At 51.5% G+C, this 13,805-nt stretch overlaps 2 protein-coding genes across 5 annotated transcripts in view; both read left to right on the forward strand.

Moving 5' to 3' along the window:
- Window positions 1-5,954, forward strand: part of DIP2B (disco interacting protein 2 homolog B) — a 34,454-nt gene extending 28,500 nt beyond the window's left edge. Inside the window, exons 32-37 of the mRNA XM_025894611.2 lie at window positions 371-432; window positions 554-611; window positions 1,220-1,294; window positions 2,542-2,710; window positions 3,502-3,646; window positions 4,118-5,954. Of these exons, the coding sequence (XP_025750396.1) occupies window positions 371-432; window positions 554-611; window positions 1,220-1,294; window positions 2,542-2,710; window positions 3,502-3,646; window positions 4,118-4,370 (762 nt within the window). The 3' untranslated portion in view covers window positions 4,371-5,954. The remainder of the gene's footprint in view (window positions 1-370; window positions 433-553; window positions 612-1,219; window positions 1,295-2,541; window positions 2,711-3,501; window positions 3,647-4,117) is intronic.
- A 2,695-nt stretch (window positions 5,955-8,649) lies between these two features.
- ATF1 (activating transcription factor 1) overlaps window positions 8,650-13,805 on the forward strand; it is a 12,366-nt gene continuing 7,210 nt past the window's right edge. For 3 of the 4 annotated variants that reach the window (XM_029965977.1, XM_029965978.1, XM_029965979.1), the window contains exons 1-2: window positions 8,650-8,667; window positions 12,643-12,758. In XM_029965977.1, the coding sequence (XP_029821837.1) occupies window positions 12,645-12,758 (114 nt within the window). In that variant the 5' untranslated portion in view covers window positions 8,650-8,667; window positions 12,643-12,644. Of the gene's footprint in view, window positions 8,668-12,642; window positions 12,759-13,805 lie in introns of those variants that run through there. The other variant, XM_018067937.2, reaches the window with a different exon arrangement.

Raw genomic sequence — 13,805 nt, forward strand, 5'->3', positions numbered from 1 at the left:
GTGTGTTTATTCCCACATGGTGTTGGTGTGTTTATTCCCACATAGTATTGATGTGTTTATTCCCACATGGACAGTGTTGGTGTGTTTATTCCCACATTGGTGTGTTTATTCCCACACAAACAGTGCCTGGTTGCCCCAGCACTAATGGCTGAGGGGGCTTGGGCTGTGTCCCCCCCTCCCCAAACCTCCCTCCCCCCCAAAATGTTTCCCTGTTCACTGAAGGGTCTCCATTAGTGCAGCTGCAAAGGTGGGGGGGATGTGAGAAAGAATTTTGCTGTGGGAAACCCCTGGAAAGGTTTCTGAGCTCAGGCAGGAGTTCCCCTGCCTGCTGGAGACAAACTGATGGGTTTTAAATGTTTTAACTCCTCAGGGAACGTCCGGGCCCGATCCCACCACGGTGTACGTGGACCTGAAGTCCTTGAGACATGACAGGTACAGTGAGTTCATTAAATCAATTTAACAACTGTATAAAATGCTGTGAGGGTGCTGAGCTCTCACACTGCTCTGGAGATTTCCACTCTTTTAATCCTGACAAGGTTTTCTTTCCCTTCAGAGTCCGTCTGGTGGAACGAGGAGCTCCACAGAGCCTGTTGCTTTCCGAGTCTGGGAAGGTAATTCCATGTCTTTATCCAGAACCACAGCACAGGGCAGTTGGGAACCGCACATTTCTTACAGCCCTGAGGAGGATAATCCTGTGACAAGGCTTGGGAAGGCCTTGGTTACGCTGTTCCTCTGGAAAATCAGTTGGATTTATAAGGAAGTAATGATTAAGGAGCGTGTTTTGCTGGAAACTCGTGGGAGAATTGGTTCTGTTAGCAGTAAATGAACCAAATCAGAGAGTGAATTAGGTTGGAAAAGACCTCTGAGATCATGGAGTCCACATCAGAAGTGGGGGCTGTGGGATCCTTGAAATCAGCCTGTAGTTGGGATTTACTGTCACTCCCTCATGGATTAACAAAAAGGAGTTTCTCCTTATTTTTGTAACTGAATTCTTCAAAACTGAGGTCCAGCAACATGTCCAGGCCCAGAATGCCCTCCCTGTGTGGCCCTTGAGCCATGGAATCCATCCATCCCCTGAGCCTGCCTCACTGTACCTGTCCTGGCGTGTTTTATCCCTGCTCGAGGTGGCTGGGGGTGAAATCCTGCCCTGAATTAATGTGGTTTATTGTGCCTGAGGATAATCCAGCAGGAATTACACATTCCTTCTTGTGCTCCTTAGATTCTGCCTGGAGTCAAAGTGGTCATTGTCAACCCGGAGACAAAAGGGCCTCTGGGAGATTCCCACCTTGGGGAGGTAAGTGGAAATTTTGCTCCTTGCTGCTCCTTGGGCTCTTCTCTGCTGGCTTCTGAAGCTGCTGGGGGACAGTTTGGAGCTGTGACTCTCACAGGCCTTTGTAAGCTGAATTATTGCTGGAGCTCTCAGAATTTGGGCGTTATTTCACTGCCCGGTCAAAAGAAAAAACCCACTAGAAAGGAAAGCTTATTCCACTCTAAATCTTGCAAACTGGCTCCCAAATAATCCAATTTACATTTGGCTTTCCTTATCTTGATTACACACCAGTGTATTTGTCTGTGTTGGCAGATTATTATCAAATTTTGGACTCGACACGTTAAAAATCCGCAGTTTGTTTGCTCAGCGAGTCCTGAGGGGAGGTCTGCAAGGTGCATTATTGAGATAATAAAGGACAACAGAGGATATTTGGAGGTCTGACCTAAATGAATGGGGGGTTTTTTTTGGTCTGAAAAAATGGTGGATGAAAAGGGAACCTTCACCTTGGAGCTTCCTGGCTCAGGAACAGGGTGGCCAACAGGGCCAGGGAAGTGATTCCTGCTCTGGACTCAGCGCTGGTGAGGCCACCCCTGGAGTGCTGTGTCCAGTTCTGGGCCCTCAGCTCAGGAAGGACATGGAGGGGCTGGAGCAGGGCCAGAGGAGAGCAACGAGGCTGGGGAAGGGACTGGAGCACAAGTGCTGGGAGGAGAGGCTGAGGGAGCTGGGGGGGCTCAGCCTGGAGAAGAGGAGGCTCAGGGGAGACCTCCTCACTCTCTGCAACTCCCTGACAGGAGGGGGGAGCCAGGGGGGGTTGGTCTCTTTTCCCATCAGCAAGACAAGAGGGCTGGGTCTTGAGCTGTGCCAGGGGAGGTTTAGGTTGGAGATTAGGAAGAATTTCTTTGCAGAGAGGGTGCTCAGCCATTGGAATGGGCTGCCCAGGGAAGGGGTGGATTCTCCATCCCTGGAGGTTTTTAAGATAAGACTGGATGTGGCATCAGTGCCATGGGCTGGGAACCACGGTGGGGTTGGATCAAGGGTTGGACTTAGGTGTTTAAGGACAGACTGGATGTGGCATCAGTGCCATGGGCTGGGAACCACGGCGGGGTTGGATCAAGGGCTGGACTTGATGATGTTGGAGGTCCCTTCCAACCCAGCTGATTCCATGATTCCATGATTCCCTGATTCCACGATTCCATGATTCCGTGATTCTCACCCGCTCCACGTCAGCGCTCGTGGGGCCCGGGGGTGACTGCTCTGCCCTCCCTGCACAGATCTGGGTGAACAGCCCCCACACGGCCAGCGGTTACTACACCATCTACGACAACGAGACCCTCCAGGCCGACCACTTCAACACCCGCCTGAGCTTCGGCGACGCGGCGCAGACGCTCTGGGCCCGCACCGGTTACCTGGGCTTCGTGCGGCGCACCGAGCTCACGGCGGGCCAGCGGAGGTGGGCAGGCCCTTGGGGGGCTCGGGGTGACACATCTCCAGGACAGGGCCATCCAGAGGGGCCTGGAGGAGCTCGAGAAGTGGCCCTCAGGGAGCTCGGGGGGTTTAGTAGGACGAGTGCTGGCGCTGCTGTCGGGGCGACCGCCGGTGTCGGGGCAGGGATGAGCTGATGGAGAAGGATGTGGGGAGAGGCTGGACATGGCCCAGAGACCCCTCCTGTGCTGGGGGATTCTGCCCCTCTGGTGAGACCCCCCTGCAGAGCTGCCTCCAGCAGGGGAACAGCACAGGGAGGGCTGTGGAGCTGCTGGAGAGAGTGCAGAGGCACCAAGGATGATCAGAGGGATGGAGCAGCTCTGCCAGGGGGGAAAGGCTGGACAGCTGGGATTGTTCAGCCTGGAGAAGGGAAGGCTTTGGGGTGACCTCATTGTGGCCTCCCAGGACCTGAAGGGAACCTGCAGGAAAGGTGCAGAGAGACTATTTCCAAAGGAGTGCCAGGACAGGGGGGAATGGCTTCAAACCGCCAGCAGATTTTAGATGGGATTTTGGGAAGAAATTCCTCTCTCTGAGGGTGGTGAGGCCCTGGAATGCATTTCCCAGAGGATGCTCCATCCCTGGAAGTGTCCCAGGCTGGGTTGGAGCAACCTGGTCTCGTGGAAGGTGTCCCTGCCCATGGCAGGGGGGTGGAACTGGATGATCTTTAAGGCCCCTTCCCACCCAAACCATTCCATGATTCTTTGGCCTGTAGCAGACACTCTGTTGTACCTGAATTCCAGCCCTTCCAGCTGTTTTCCCTCTCTCCCCAGAGCGCCACGACGCCCTGTACGTGGTGGGAGCCCTGGATGAGACCCTGGAGCTGCGGGGGCTGCGCTACCACCCCATCGACATCGAGACCTCGGTGTCCCGGACCCACAGGAGCATTGCTGAATGGTAACACAGCCCCCCCCAGGAGGGCTGGGCTCCTCCTGGCCCAGCTGAAATGCAGCAGTTTAAGGCAAAGGTGCAGGGTTTAATCAGGAAATAAAAAAAAACAGGGAAATTCGGATTTTTTTTCTGTTGGGAAATTCAGATTTATCTTGGCCAGTCACACACCTGGTTTCCACACAGAACAGACTCTGTGTTTTCTCACAAGCCTCAGTATTGAACAAAAATGATGATTTGCTGCTCTGGGGTGTAAAGAGCCACTTCTCAGTGGGTGGCAGCAGCGTTGTTGTGTCACACGGGTGGTGCTGAGGTGGCTCTGAACTGGTCTCTGACACGTCAGGGCCGGGTCACCTCGGGGTTAGGTTGGAAATGCAGCCCAGAGCAGGTGGGAGACTCCACCTGAGGATAATCAGCTGGAAACTTTGGCTCTTTGGGACAATAACCGGGCGTTCTGTTGGTTCTCCTTTGCCCTTCCAGTGCCGTGTTCACCTGGACCAACCTGCTGGTGGTGGTGGTGGAGCTGTGTGGCTGCGAGCAGGAGGCTCTGGATTTAGTCCCTCTGGTGACCAACGTGGTCCTGGAAGAGCATTACCTGATCGTGGGCGTGGTGGTGGTGGTGGATCCCGGGGTCATCCCCATCAACTCCCGAGGCGAGAAGCAGCGGATGCACCTCCGGGACAGTTTCCTGGCAGATCAGCTGGACCCCATTTACGTGGCCTACAACATGTGATGGCAGGAGCTGCAGGAGCCCAGAAGGACCAGGGTGGTGATGGAAGTGAAGCTGGTGAAATTACTAATACTTGACCTACAGGTTGAGGTTGCTGCCACATTCCTTCCCTCCCGGCCCCCGGGGGAGCGGAGGGAATTTGGGAGGCAACTGGCAAACCTTTGTAACAGTTTACTGAACACATGAGCTTTAGAGAAATGCAAAGTGGGAAAGTGTGTGAGCTACAAAACCCCCAAGGCCTTTACAGTAGTGTTACTTTTTCATCCGTTGTACATATTTGTATTTTTATCTAATCCCGGGGTAGGATTCTATAAGGGGAGGGTTTATTTAGTTAAGATAATAAACTATTAAGAAAAAGGGTCATCAGAGTTCTGCAGTTCCCTACTCCATGATCTCCTTTGCATCTGGAGCTGCTCATCCCCTGGGATCACACGACTTATTGACAATTGTGCCATGACCAAATCAATAACTTACGGAATTGAAGAGTTGCTTATTCATATAGAGATTTCTGGAATTTAAAAAAGAATTTTGCCTATATTTTAAATATGTAAATATTATTATTATACATAATTCACTTAGCTAGAAAATTAACTTGGCTAATGAGGACAGCTGAAGGTTGATGTTTTTAAGGACAGGTGACTTTTGTGGTCCTCAGCATCCTGGCATTGGCTTAGACACAATGTGAGATGCTCCCACCTTCCACAGGTTTCTGATTTCATTTGTCTCTTCATTCTGGCCAGAAGTGTGTCAGAGCATGTAGAACCTTTGATATTAAGGCACATCCCTCTCCAAGAGATGAATTTAAAACGTGGAACTGGGGAGAAATGGCAATGCAAGTCCCGAATCCTGAACTGGAATGATGCAGCCTCTGCCTCATCCTCTGGCTCCAGGTGTGGGAAGGAAAAAACATTCCTTAGGTGGACACACAGGTAACTCCCCTGCTTGTGCCATCCATGACTCCTTCCATCCCCAGGAAATACTGTAAATAGGCTTTAGTAAAACTGGGAGCCAACAGCCCATCTTCCCTCAGAGCATTCCCTGGAAAGAACAGGAGAATCCCGGGTTTGAGTGGGATGCAAGTTTTATTTTACAGGAGACAGAGCAATTGTGGCAAACACAACCTTCAGGAACGTTGTGCAGACTGCTCTGCCAGCCTTCCACCTCCTGGGTCAGCTCCAAAGTTAGGGAATGGGAGGAAAGAGAAGCCTTAGAGAGCAGCAGGTACAAGCTTTTCCTGCTGGGAAGCCCCTCCACGGAGCCAGTGGTTGAGCTTTGACTCAAAAATGACCTTTTCCGTTTTAACACCTCATCTTTCAATAGCAATTACATTCCTCTGGGTGCTAAAATATGATTTTGGAAGCCTTGGGGGGCTGCTGCCAGATCCTGCAACAGGGTTTTGTTTTTTTTTTTTGAGTCCCATGTGGTATATACAGTGTAAATATAAAACTTTTCAGACGTTCCAGATACCTCATGCAAAGTTTTTAGGCCGTTTTTAAAAAGGTTCCTGGTGTGGACTCGGAAGATCCTGTGGCAGTTCCTGGAGCAGGACCCGGTGGATCCGTGGGCAAAGCCCAGCCATGTCCTGGAGAAAGAAAAAAAAAAAGCCCAGTTTCCTGCTGCATCCTGGTAGTTCCTCACTGAAAAACAGGAGCTTTAAAAAAAAAAAAAAAAAAAAAACTCAGAGAAGAAGTTTGAAAGTATATTTTTGAAAAAAAATAAAATAAAAATAAAAATAATAAATATTTGGTGGGGAAATAGCTTTAGGAACTGGAAGTTTTCTGGCAGGTCTGGGCCGAAGGTTCTTTGCAAACACTTCGGTTCACGGGGGGCACGTTTTGGAACCTTTTCTGTGTTTTTCCACAGTGTCAGCAGAATAGGCACCAAATCTTTAGTGTGTTTAGTTTTAACAAATTGACCACAGAGTGGGGACAGCCACAGGGGAAACTGTGACTAACACAGTTGGTCCTGCAGCTTGTTTTGGGTGTAAAGTGCACAAAGGTTGTTCTCCCTTTACAGCCAGAAAATTCCTGTTATTCCATGTTCTGTGTCACCATTTTTGTGTTTCTTGCACAGCCCAGGCCTGGCCGAGCAGCTTCACTCCAATGTGACCTTTCCAGGGAAAATTCTGGTGGTCTTGGACCTTTTTCTTTACTCAAAAGCTTTAGTTAAAATTGTTTCAGCAAATGCTTTTTGTCCCCTGGAGTGGATTTTAAGTCCAAGTCCGGGATTGTCATTTATTTTTCCTCGTGATCCTTCACAAACGAAACAATGTGTGTGTGAATTCCAGCAGAGATTCCCAAGTGTGGTAGGTGGCCTTCCCAAAATGGCATTTTTGAATGAGACTGGATCCATTTGATCTCCTTTTCCCTTTATTTTTTCGTTTGGATGGGCACCGATGGCTTTTCATGCCTCGGGGGCTTTTCTCTTGCCATTCCCTGGGTGCTCCAAGTCTTCCTTCCAGCACGTTCCATTTCCCTGGGCTGGAGAACTGCAGGATGCAGGGAACATTCCAGGGACATGGAGCAGCTGCTCAGTTTGGCTTCCCTGGGTGCTTTGTCCCTGTTTTGGCACAGTGGGAAGCAACGTGCTGGAGAGGAGGAAGGATGGAGCTGGGACTCCCCAAATTCTTCCTCCGGCTCCACGAGCTTTCCACAGGTCATTCCACTCCTTCCATTCCTCCCTCTGTGATTTTTCCATATGGGAACAAACCAAGATCCTTCTCTCCAGACACTGGCAGGGGCAGGGCTGGGTGCTTTTCCCCAAAAAACAGCCTCTCCCCCCTGGTTTGACCTCCCAGCTCCTGGAGTTGCACAGGGCACATTTTTCCTTCCTCTTGTCCATCAGATTCCAAGCTTAGCAACTGCAGTGAAACTGAAAAACTGGGAATTCTTCCCACTGGACTAAACTAGTTTGTGTGTCTCACTGTTTCTGGATCTTCCCTGAGCAAACTGTGGGAACAGGTCGGTTTTATCCTCTTCTGTTGGAATTTGCACTTCATTTCTGGTTTAAATCAACGGAATTCAGCTGTTTCCTACTAACTGCTCTAAAATAAGGTTGTAAAAACCAGATCAATTTTAGCCCTAGGTGCATTTGTTTTCCTTTAATTTCTGTCAACCTCTTTCCCATTGTCCAATCCAGACTCCGGCGTTTCTGTAATTATGTATAAAGGTTTTATTTATTTAAAATTAGCTTAGTTACATTTTTAAATTTAACACCTGGCTGGACAGTGTCCCATTAACGCATTGATTGTGTTTCCTTTGTCTTGTGTTAATAAATATTGATGCCTGGTTGCTCGTTTAGTCCTTGAAGACGCTGTTTCCATGAAGGAATTTTTGGTTTGTTTTTTTTTAAGGAGTGAAATGTGGGTTAATGTTGATCCTGGGGAGAGGGAAAACTTGTGAGTGTTTTATGTTTTGTTCATTGTACTGAGAGGGGTCTGAGCCATGAGGGGGTGAAGGGCTGGGTGGGTGTCCTGGACTTGCAGCTTTGTGAATACGATTTTTTGGGGATCAGAGCTGGGGAAGGGGCTGGAGCACAGGGAGAAGGGGCTGGAGCACAGGGAGAAGGGGCTGGAGAACTCCTGAGGGAGCTGGGGGGGCTCAGCCTGGAGAGAAGGAGGCTCAGGGGGGACCTCCTCGCTCTCCACAGCTCCCTGATGGGGTTGGAGCCGGGTGGGATCGGGCTCTGCTCCCAGGGAATGAGGGATGGGACGAGAGGGAACGGCCTCAAGCTGTGCCAGGGGAGGGTCAGGTTGGAATTTAGGGGAAATTTCTTCATGGAAGGGGTTGTCGGGCCTTGGCAGGGGCTGCCCAGGGAGGTTTGGAGTCCCCCATCCCTGGAGCCCGCTCGCGCGTAACCCCGCCGCCGCCCTTCGCCCGCGCAGCTGGGCTGCGCTAACCCCGCGGCGAGGGCTGGGAGCATCCTGGGAATATCGGTGAACACCTAGGGAATATCGGGAATAACGGGAATATCTGTTGATTTCCCGGCGGCCACCGGGCGCTCCCGCCCCCTGAGCCATCCCCGCCGCGGGGGGGCGCTGTGCCGCGGCGGCGCCGCTCCGGCGCGCTGCGCTTCTCTATGGTGGGCCGGCGGGGCCGGCGCTGAGCGGCCGCTCTACCGGGCGCGCGCGCTCCGCCCTGCTGAGCTGCTCTAATGGGGCGGGCCCTGGGCGCGCGCTTCTTATGGTGGGCCCCGCCCCCCCCGCCGGCGCCGCTTCGGCTGAGGCGGACCCGTGGGCCGGGGCCGGGGACCGGGATCCGGCGGCTCCGGCGCTCCCCACGCCGCCCCGCGGGGCTCTGAGGTCATGCGCGGGCTGCGAGCCGCCCGTCCTTGGCCCGCCGCCCCTTCAACCCACCCCCACACACCCCCCCCCCCGCCCCGCGAAGGTTGCCGTGAGGGGATCGGACAACAGCGGCGGCCTCGGCCCGGCGGATGACCGGCGCGGGACTCGGCCGCGCCGGGCCTCAGCGCTGCCCCGCGGCCTGGCCTGCTGGCCGGGCCGGGCCAGCTGCGCCGGGGGGGGGCTGTGTGGGGGAGAAAGGGGTGGGGTGACGGGGGGGTCGCCCGCTCCCCCTCCCCGGGTCCCGTTCCCCCATTCGCTCCCCTCCATGTTCCGCTCTTGGGAGGGGGGAAAGGGGGCTCTGAGCGTGACGAGGGACCCCCCAGTCCCGCTTTGCCCCGGGGGTGGGGGCTTAAAAGGGGGTCCCCCGGTGCCCCCCGGCCCCAGTCGGTCCCGGGCAGGTTGTGACAAACCGCTCGTTGTGACGAACAGGAGCTTTATCGCTCATTAACCCGCCGTTTAATTAATGGCCGCCGGTACCTGTTTTCCCAGGATTTTGCCCCAAACCGCGTCGGGGAGCCCCGGCTCCAGCGCTCGGGGAGGATGTCAGTGCCCTCGGGGGGGATTTTCCTCTCCCAGCCCATCAGGTCCCCGGTGCCGATGGAATATTGAGGGTTTTGGGCTGCAGCTTTTGTGTCTGAAGCTCCTGTCGGGGATGTTCCTGTACGGGCTGGGGGGGGTGAGTGGAAGAAAACACACGTGCAGAGCGCTCCTGGAGTTTTTAAGGAATATCTCTGCGTGTTTGTGGGATGGGCTCCAGGGCTTTGACCGGGCGCCTTGACTCCTCACAGCTGGTGGGATGTGCTGCCCTCCACTCTGTCTTTCGCTGATTTCGGGGAAAAAAACCCGGACTTCTGACGGTTTTCTGGATGAACGAAATTTCCCCAAGCGTCTTAATTGCAAAATTAGGTAAAAAAAATCTTTTCACTGCCGAAAGCAGCTGATTTTAAGGCACTGAAGAACTCCAAGTTTCCCCAGATTGCTTCAGTATCATTTAAAAAAAAAAAACCCTTCTAAATCCCTTTGAGCAATTTGTAAATGTCAGAATTTGTCTCCTTTCACTGAGTATTTGAGAACAAATGCCTTGTCCAATATTCTTTGACTTCTGGCTTTATAAAGCCTTTAAAAATATGATTAATTGGCTCTTACAATATTTCAGTGGTGAAACATCGTTTAGGGCCTTTCCTCTGCTCGATTTAAAAGGGCAAAACCAGCACTTGGTTTCTTCCTCTGGTGCTCTTTGTAGCATTTTAGGGAATTTAGAGAATTAGTGAAAGTTTTGGGAATGAGGCGTTTTGGGTGTTTCTGGGGGGTTTGGCTGGTGGGTCCCACTGAGGCCTGTGGGATTTTGAAGGGGGGTCTGTGAGCTTTGGGTTGAGAAATGGAACGTGCCCACCATGAACTGTGACATTCCTGCTTCTGTTTGAAATCCTTGGCTGGAGGGAGATGATGCCCAGAATTCTGGGAGTCCTTGGAGTCCTTTCATGAGCTGCTGTTGGAGGATCCTCTCAGTCACATGTAGCTGCCTGGAGACTTTGGTTTTACCCTGAAAAGCATCACCTGTACCTGTCTGACTGTAAAAAAGTGGGGTTTGTCCACACTGGGGCAATAATTGTTCTCTGGATAATAAACCCTCCTGCCAGGGCTCTGTGACAGGTGAAACTCTTCCTTCACCCCAACATGAGCAGCTCTTTCAGCTCAGTAAATCCAAATTCAGCTCTTGCAGCAGTTTTACCCGGGACTGTGCTCAGGGATTTCCCTTTTTGGTGCTTCTTGTCAGAGCTTGAGACCTGCAGGTTGAGGTTTTTTCCCTGGAGGTTCCCTCTGCGAGCTGCTGGATGCCAGTTGCTGTCTCAGGTGCTCACAGGAGGCCGTTCCAATAGGAAATTCCAATAGGGAATTCCCGGTTTTCCAGCTGAATAGGTTGTTTCAGCAGGGTAAAGGCACTGAGAGACTGTCACATCCCCGGAGGGTGTGAGGTGCAGGGGGAATTCCCACCTTGTTGCAACCCCTGCTGAGTCTTCTCCTGAACGTTGTTGTGCTCAACTAGATTGATGTTGGATGAATAATTAAATATTGCAGAGCAAGCAGAGATGGAGTCAGCTCAAAAAACCACATTTTTGATGGGAAGTGCTTAATCTTTTATTCCTGTAAAGCAGAACTTCACACCCATGAGAGAGAGAGATCAGCAAACCCTCTGTGCTCCCTCCCCGGGGTGCTGCTTTTGGGTGCTTTTATCGGTTTCACTGTTTCTTGCAGGCTTGGTTTGAGTCTTTTGTGGGACAGCAAGGCAGAGAAAGCAGTGGCAGAGGGAGGGGAGGGCAGGCTGTGGTTTGGCACTACAGAAATGAACGGGGGCTTTTTGGGGCACTGGAAATGTATTGTCATTTTTGCTGCTGCTGGATTTCGGTTTGAGGGGCCCCCGGTGGGTGCAAAGGTAGATTTATTTTTTTTTTCCCCCTTATAAAAGCTAAAGCTGCATTAGAGGACAGCCAAAGTTGTGTCCCCTGCACATGTCTGTCATTAATTCTGCTCCTCATTTTGATGTGGTTGATGTTTGCAGCCACGAGGACGTTGGGAAGCTGCATCATGTGCTGGGGAGGGTTTGGTCTGTGCTGTAAAGGACACATGGAATCACAGAGTCCTGGAATAGTTTGGGTTAGGAGGGACCTTAAAGCTCATCCAGTTCCACCTCCTGCCATGGGCAGGGACACCTCCCACTAGCCCAGGTTGCTCCAACCTGGCCTGGGACACTCCCAGGGATCCAAGGGCAGCCACAGCTTCTCTGGGCAACCTGTGCCAGGGCCCCACCACCCTCCCAGGGAGGAATTTCTTCCCAATATCCCACCTAACCCTGCCCTCTGGCAGTTTGAACCCATTCCCCCCTGTCCTGGCCCTCCAGGTCCTTGGAAATAGTCTCTCTCCACCTTTCCTGCAGGTTCCCTTCAGGCCCTGGAAGGCCACAATGAGGTGACCCCAAAGCCTTCCCTTCTCCAGGCCGAACAATCCCAACTCTGCAGCCCTTCCTCCCAGCAGAGCTGCTCCACCAATGTTTCTTGTGTCACCCAAGCACCATTTTTGTCCCTCCAAAGCCCTGATTTAGTGCCTGGCCCTGATTTAGTGCCTGATTTAGTCCCAGGTGGGACCCCTGGCAGCCCAGGCTGCAGGAGCAGGACTCTGCTCTCCGTCGCCTTTTCCCCCTCGGAGCGTTCGCTGCGGTTCAGCTCAGCAGGGAAAAATCAATGACTCACATTTCCACAGAAAGAAATGTAATTTCCAGTCTCATAGCAACTGTCCTTTCAACACTTTCAAACCTTCTGTGACAAAATGTTTAACGCTCTCGCCCATCAGCTTTTTAATGCTCCAGGCTGGTCCGCCCACTCCCCCCAGCTGAAACCTGCGCCTGTGCATCCCTGAACCCCCCAATATCTGAGGGGGGGGGATGCTGGCAAGACCTTGAACAGTTAAATATAAAATCTTAGACGTGAGAGAGGTGTTGGTGACTGCATTACATGGAGACAGAGTGACTCTGGCAGGGCTTAAAATTCAAAACCGTGCTCTCTCTCTCTCCACTTGGATTCGAATCCCCGGGTTGTTTTTATACACCTTCGGATGGTTTAAAATAGGCCTGGCTAGAAAATCTTCTGGGAAATTCTCTTGCTTAGAGCAAGATAGTCTTTAGTGTAAAGAATCTCGGTTTTCTTCCTGGATCTTCCTTCCCAGAGGGCAGGGTTAGGTGGGATATTGGGAAGAAATCCCTCCCTGGGAGGGTGGGCAGGCCCTGGCACAGGTTGCCCAGAGAAGCTGTGGCTGCCCCAGGCCTGGGAGTGTCCCAGGCCAGGCTGGAGCAACCTGGAATAGTGGCACAGGGTGGAATGAGATGGTCTTTAAGGTCCCTTCCACCTTGTTAACTGGATTTCCCTGGTTTTCCCCCAGCTATGATGGAAGAGGTGCACAAGGGCAGCAGCAGCAGCTCCGTGACGCCGTCCCAGCCCTCGGCCGTACAAGGTACAACCCTCCAGGCAGCTCAGCTCTCTCATATTGCTCAACAGGTAAAGCCTGGGTGGCATCTCAGCAAACATTTCAGGGCCTTCAGAGCCCCTTTTTTATGTGCCACAAACCATAGGGTCATTCTTAGAAGGGCATGGAGAATTAAAACCGGGAAGAGGTTGAGAAAAATGTGTTTGGTTGTTGGTGAACGATGTCAAATTAATGGAAAAGCGTTAAAAAAGTTGATTTTTGGGGCTTGTGCAGTGCAGAAGTGCAGCCCAGAGTTGGGGTTAGGCGACCACAGGAGCTGCTCAGGAATAAATCAAGGGCCTGGTTTCATTTTTTGCTCAGGAAAAGCATTTTCAGCTCCTTTTTGTAGTAACAGCAATGCTGGGTGTGCTCAGCACCATGGAAACACTTGGATTTTAGCCCAGCATGAACATATTAAATATAATAAATCACATGAAGTTGGAAATGTGAGATTCTTCCTCCAAGGTGACATCCCTGTCAGAGCTTTAACCCCAACCCCTCAGGATTCAGCTTTTGCTGCACCTGAGAGTGAATCCTTCCAGGAGGGTTTTCCTGGGAAACAGAAACGTTTTGCAACTCATCCACTGTTCACCCTGTGGAGGCAATTGGTATTTTGATGCCAAATTTGGATTTAAGAGAGGAGGGAATATCAGCAGGTGGCCTGGGGTTTGTTTCCAGGCTGGTTTTATGCTGGTTTTATATAAAGTTCTGAATGTCCCTTAATATTGTGATTTATGATACAGAAATAGCCTGAAGTGGAAATTCAGCTGTGTGAGTGTTAATGATTCCCTTCATCTTCTGTATTTCAGATTAATAGAGGTAGTGAAGAAATTTGGTGAGGAAACTGGTTATTTACTTAGAGCCAACTTGAATTATTTTTGGTTTGTGAACGTGTGAACGATATCAATTGAATTAAAGTGCAAGGATTTGTGTGAGTTCAGTGTCAAAACTACAAACCCTCCAGGAAGTTTGCATCTTTTTGATCTTAATATGTGACATAACGTGACACATTTGATTTCCCCCAACCAAAGGGAATAAAAACTTGTTTTGTATGTAAGTACTGTCTCAAAACTGTTGCA

This window comes from Manacus vitellinus, unplaced genomic scaffold, assembly GCF_001715985.3.
Source record: "Manacus vitellinus isolate BGI_N305 unplaced genomic scaffold, ASM171598v3 scaffold_129_pilon, whole genome shotgun sequence".
NCBI lineage: Eukaryota > Metazoa > Chordata > Aves > Passeriformes > Pipridae > Manacus > Manacus vitellinus.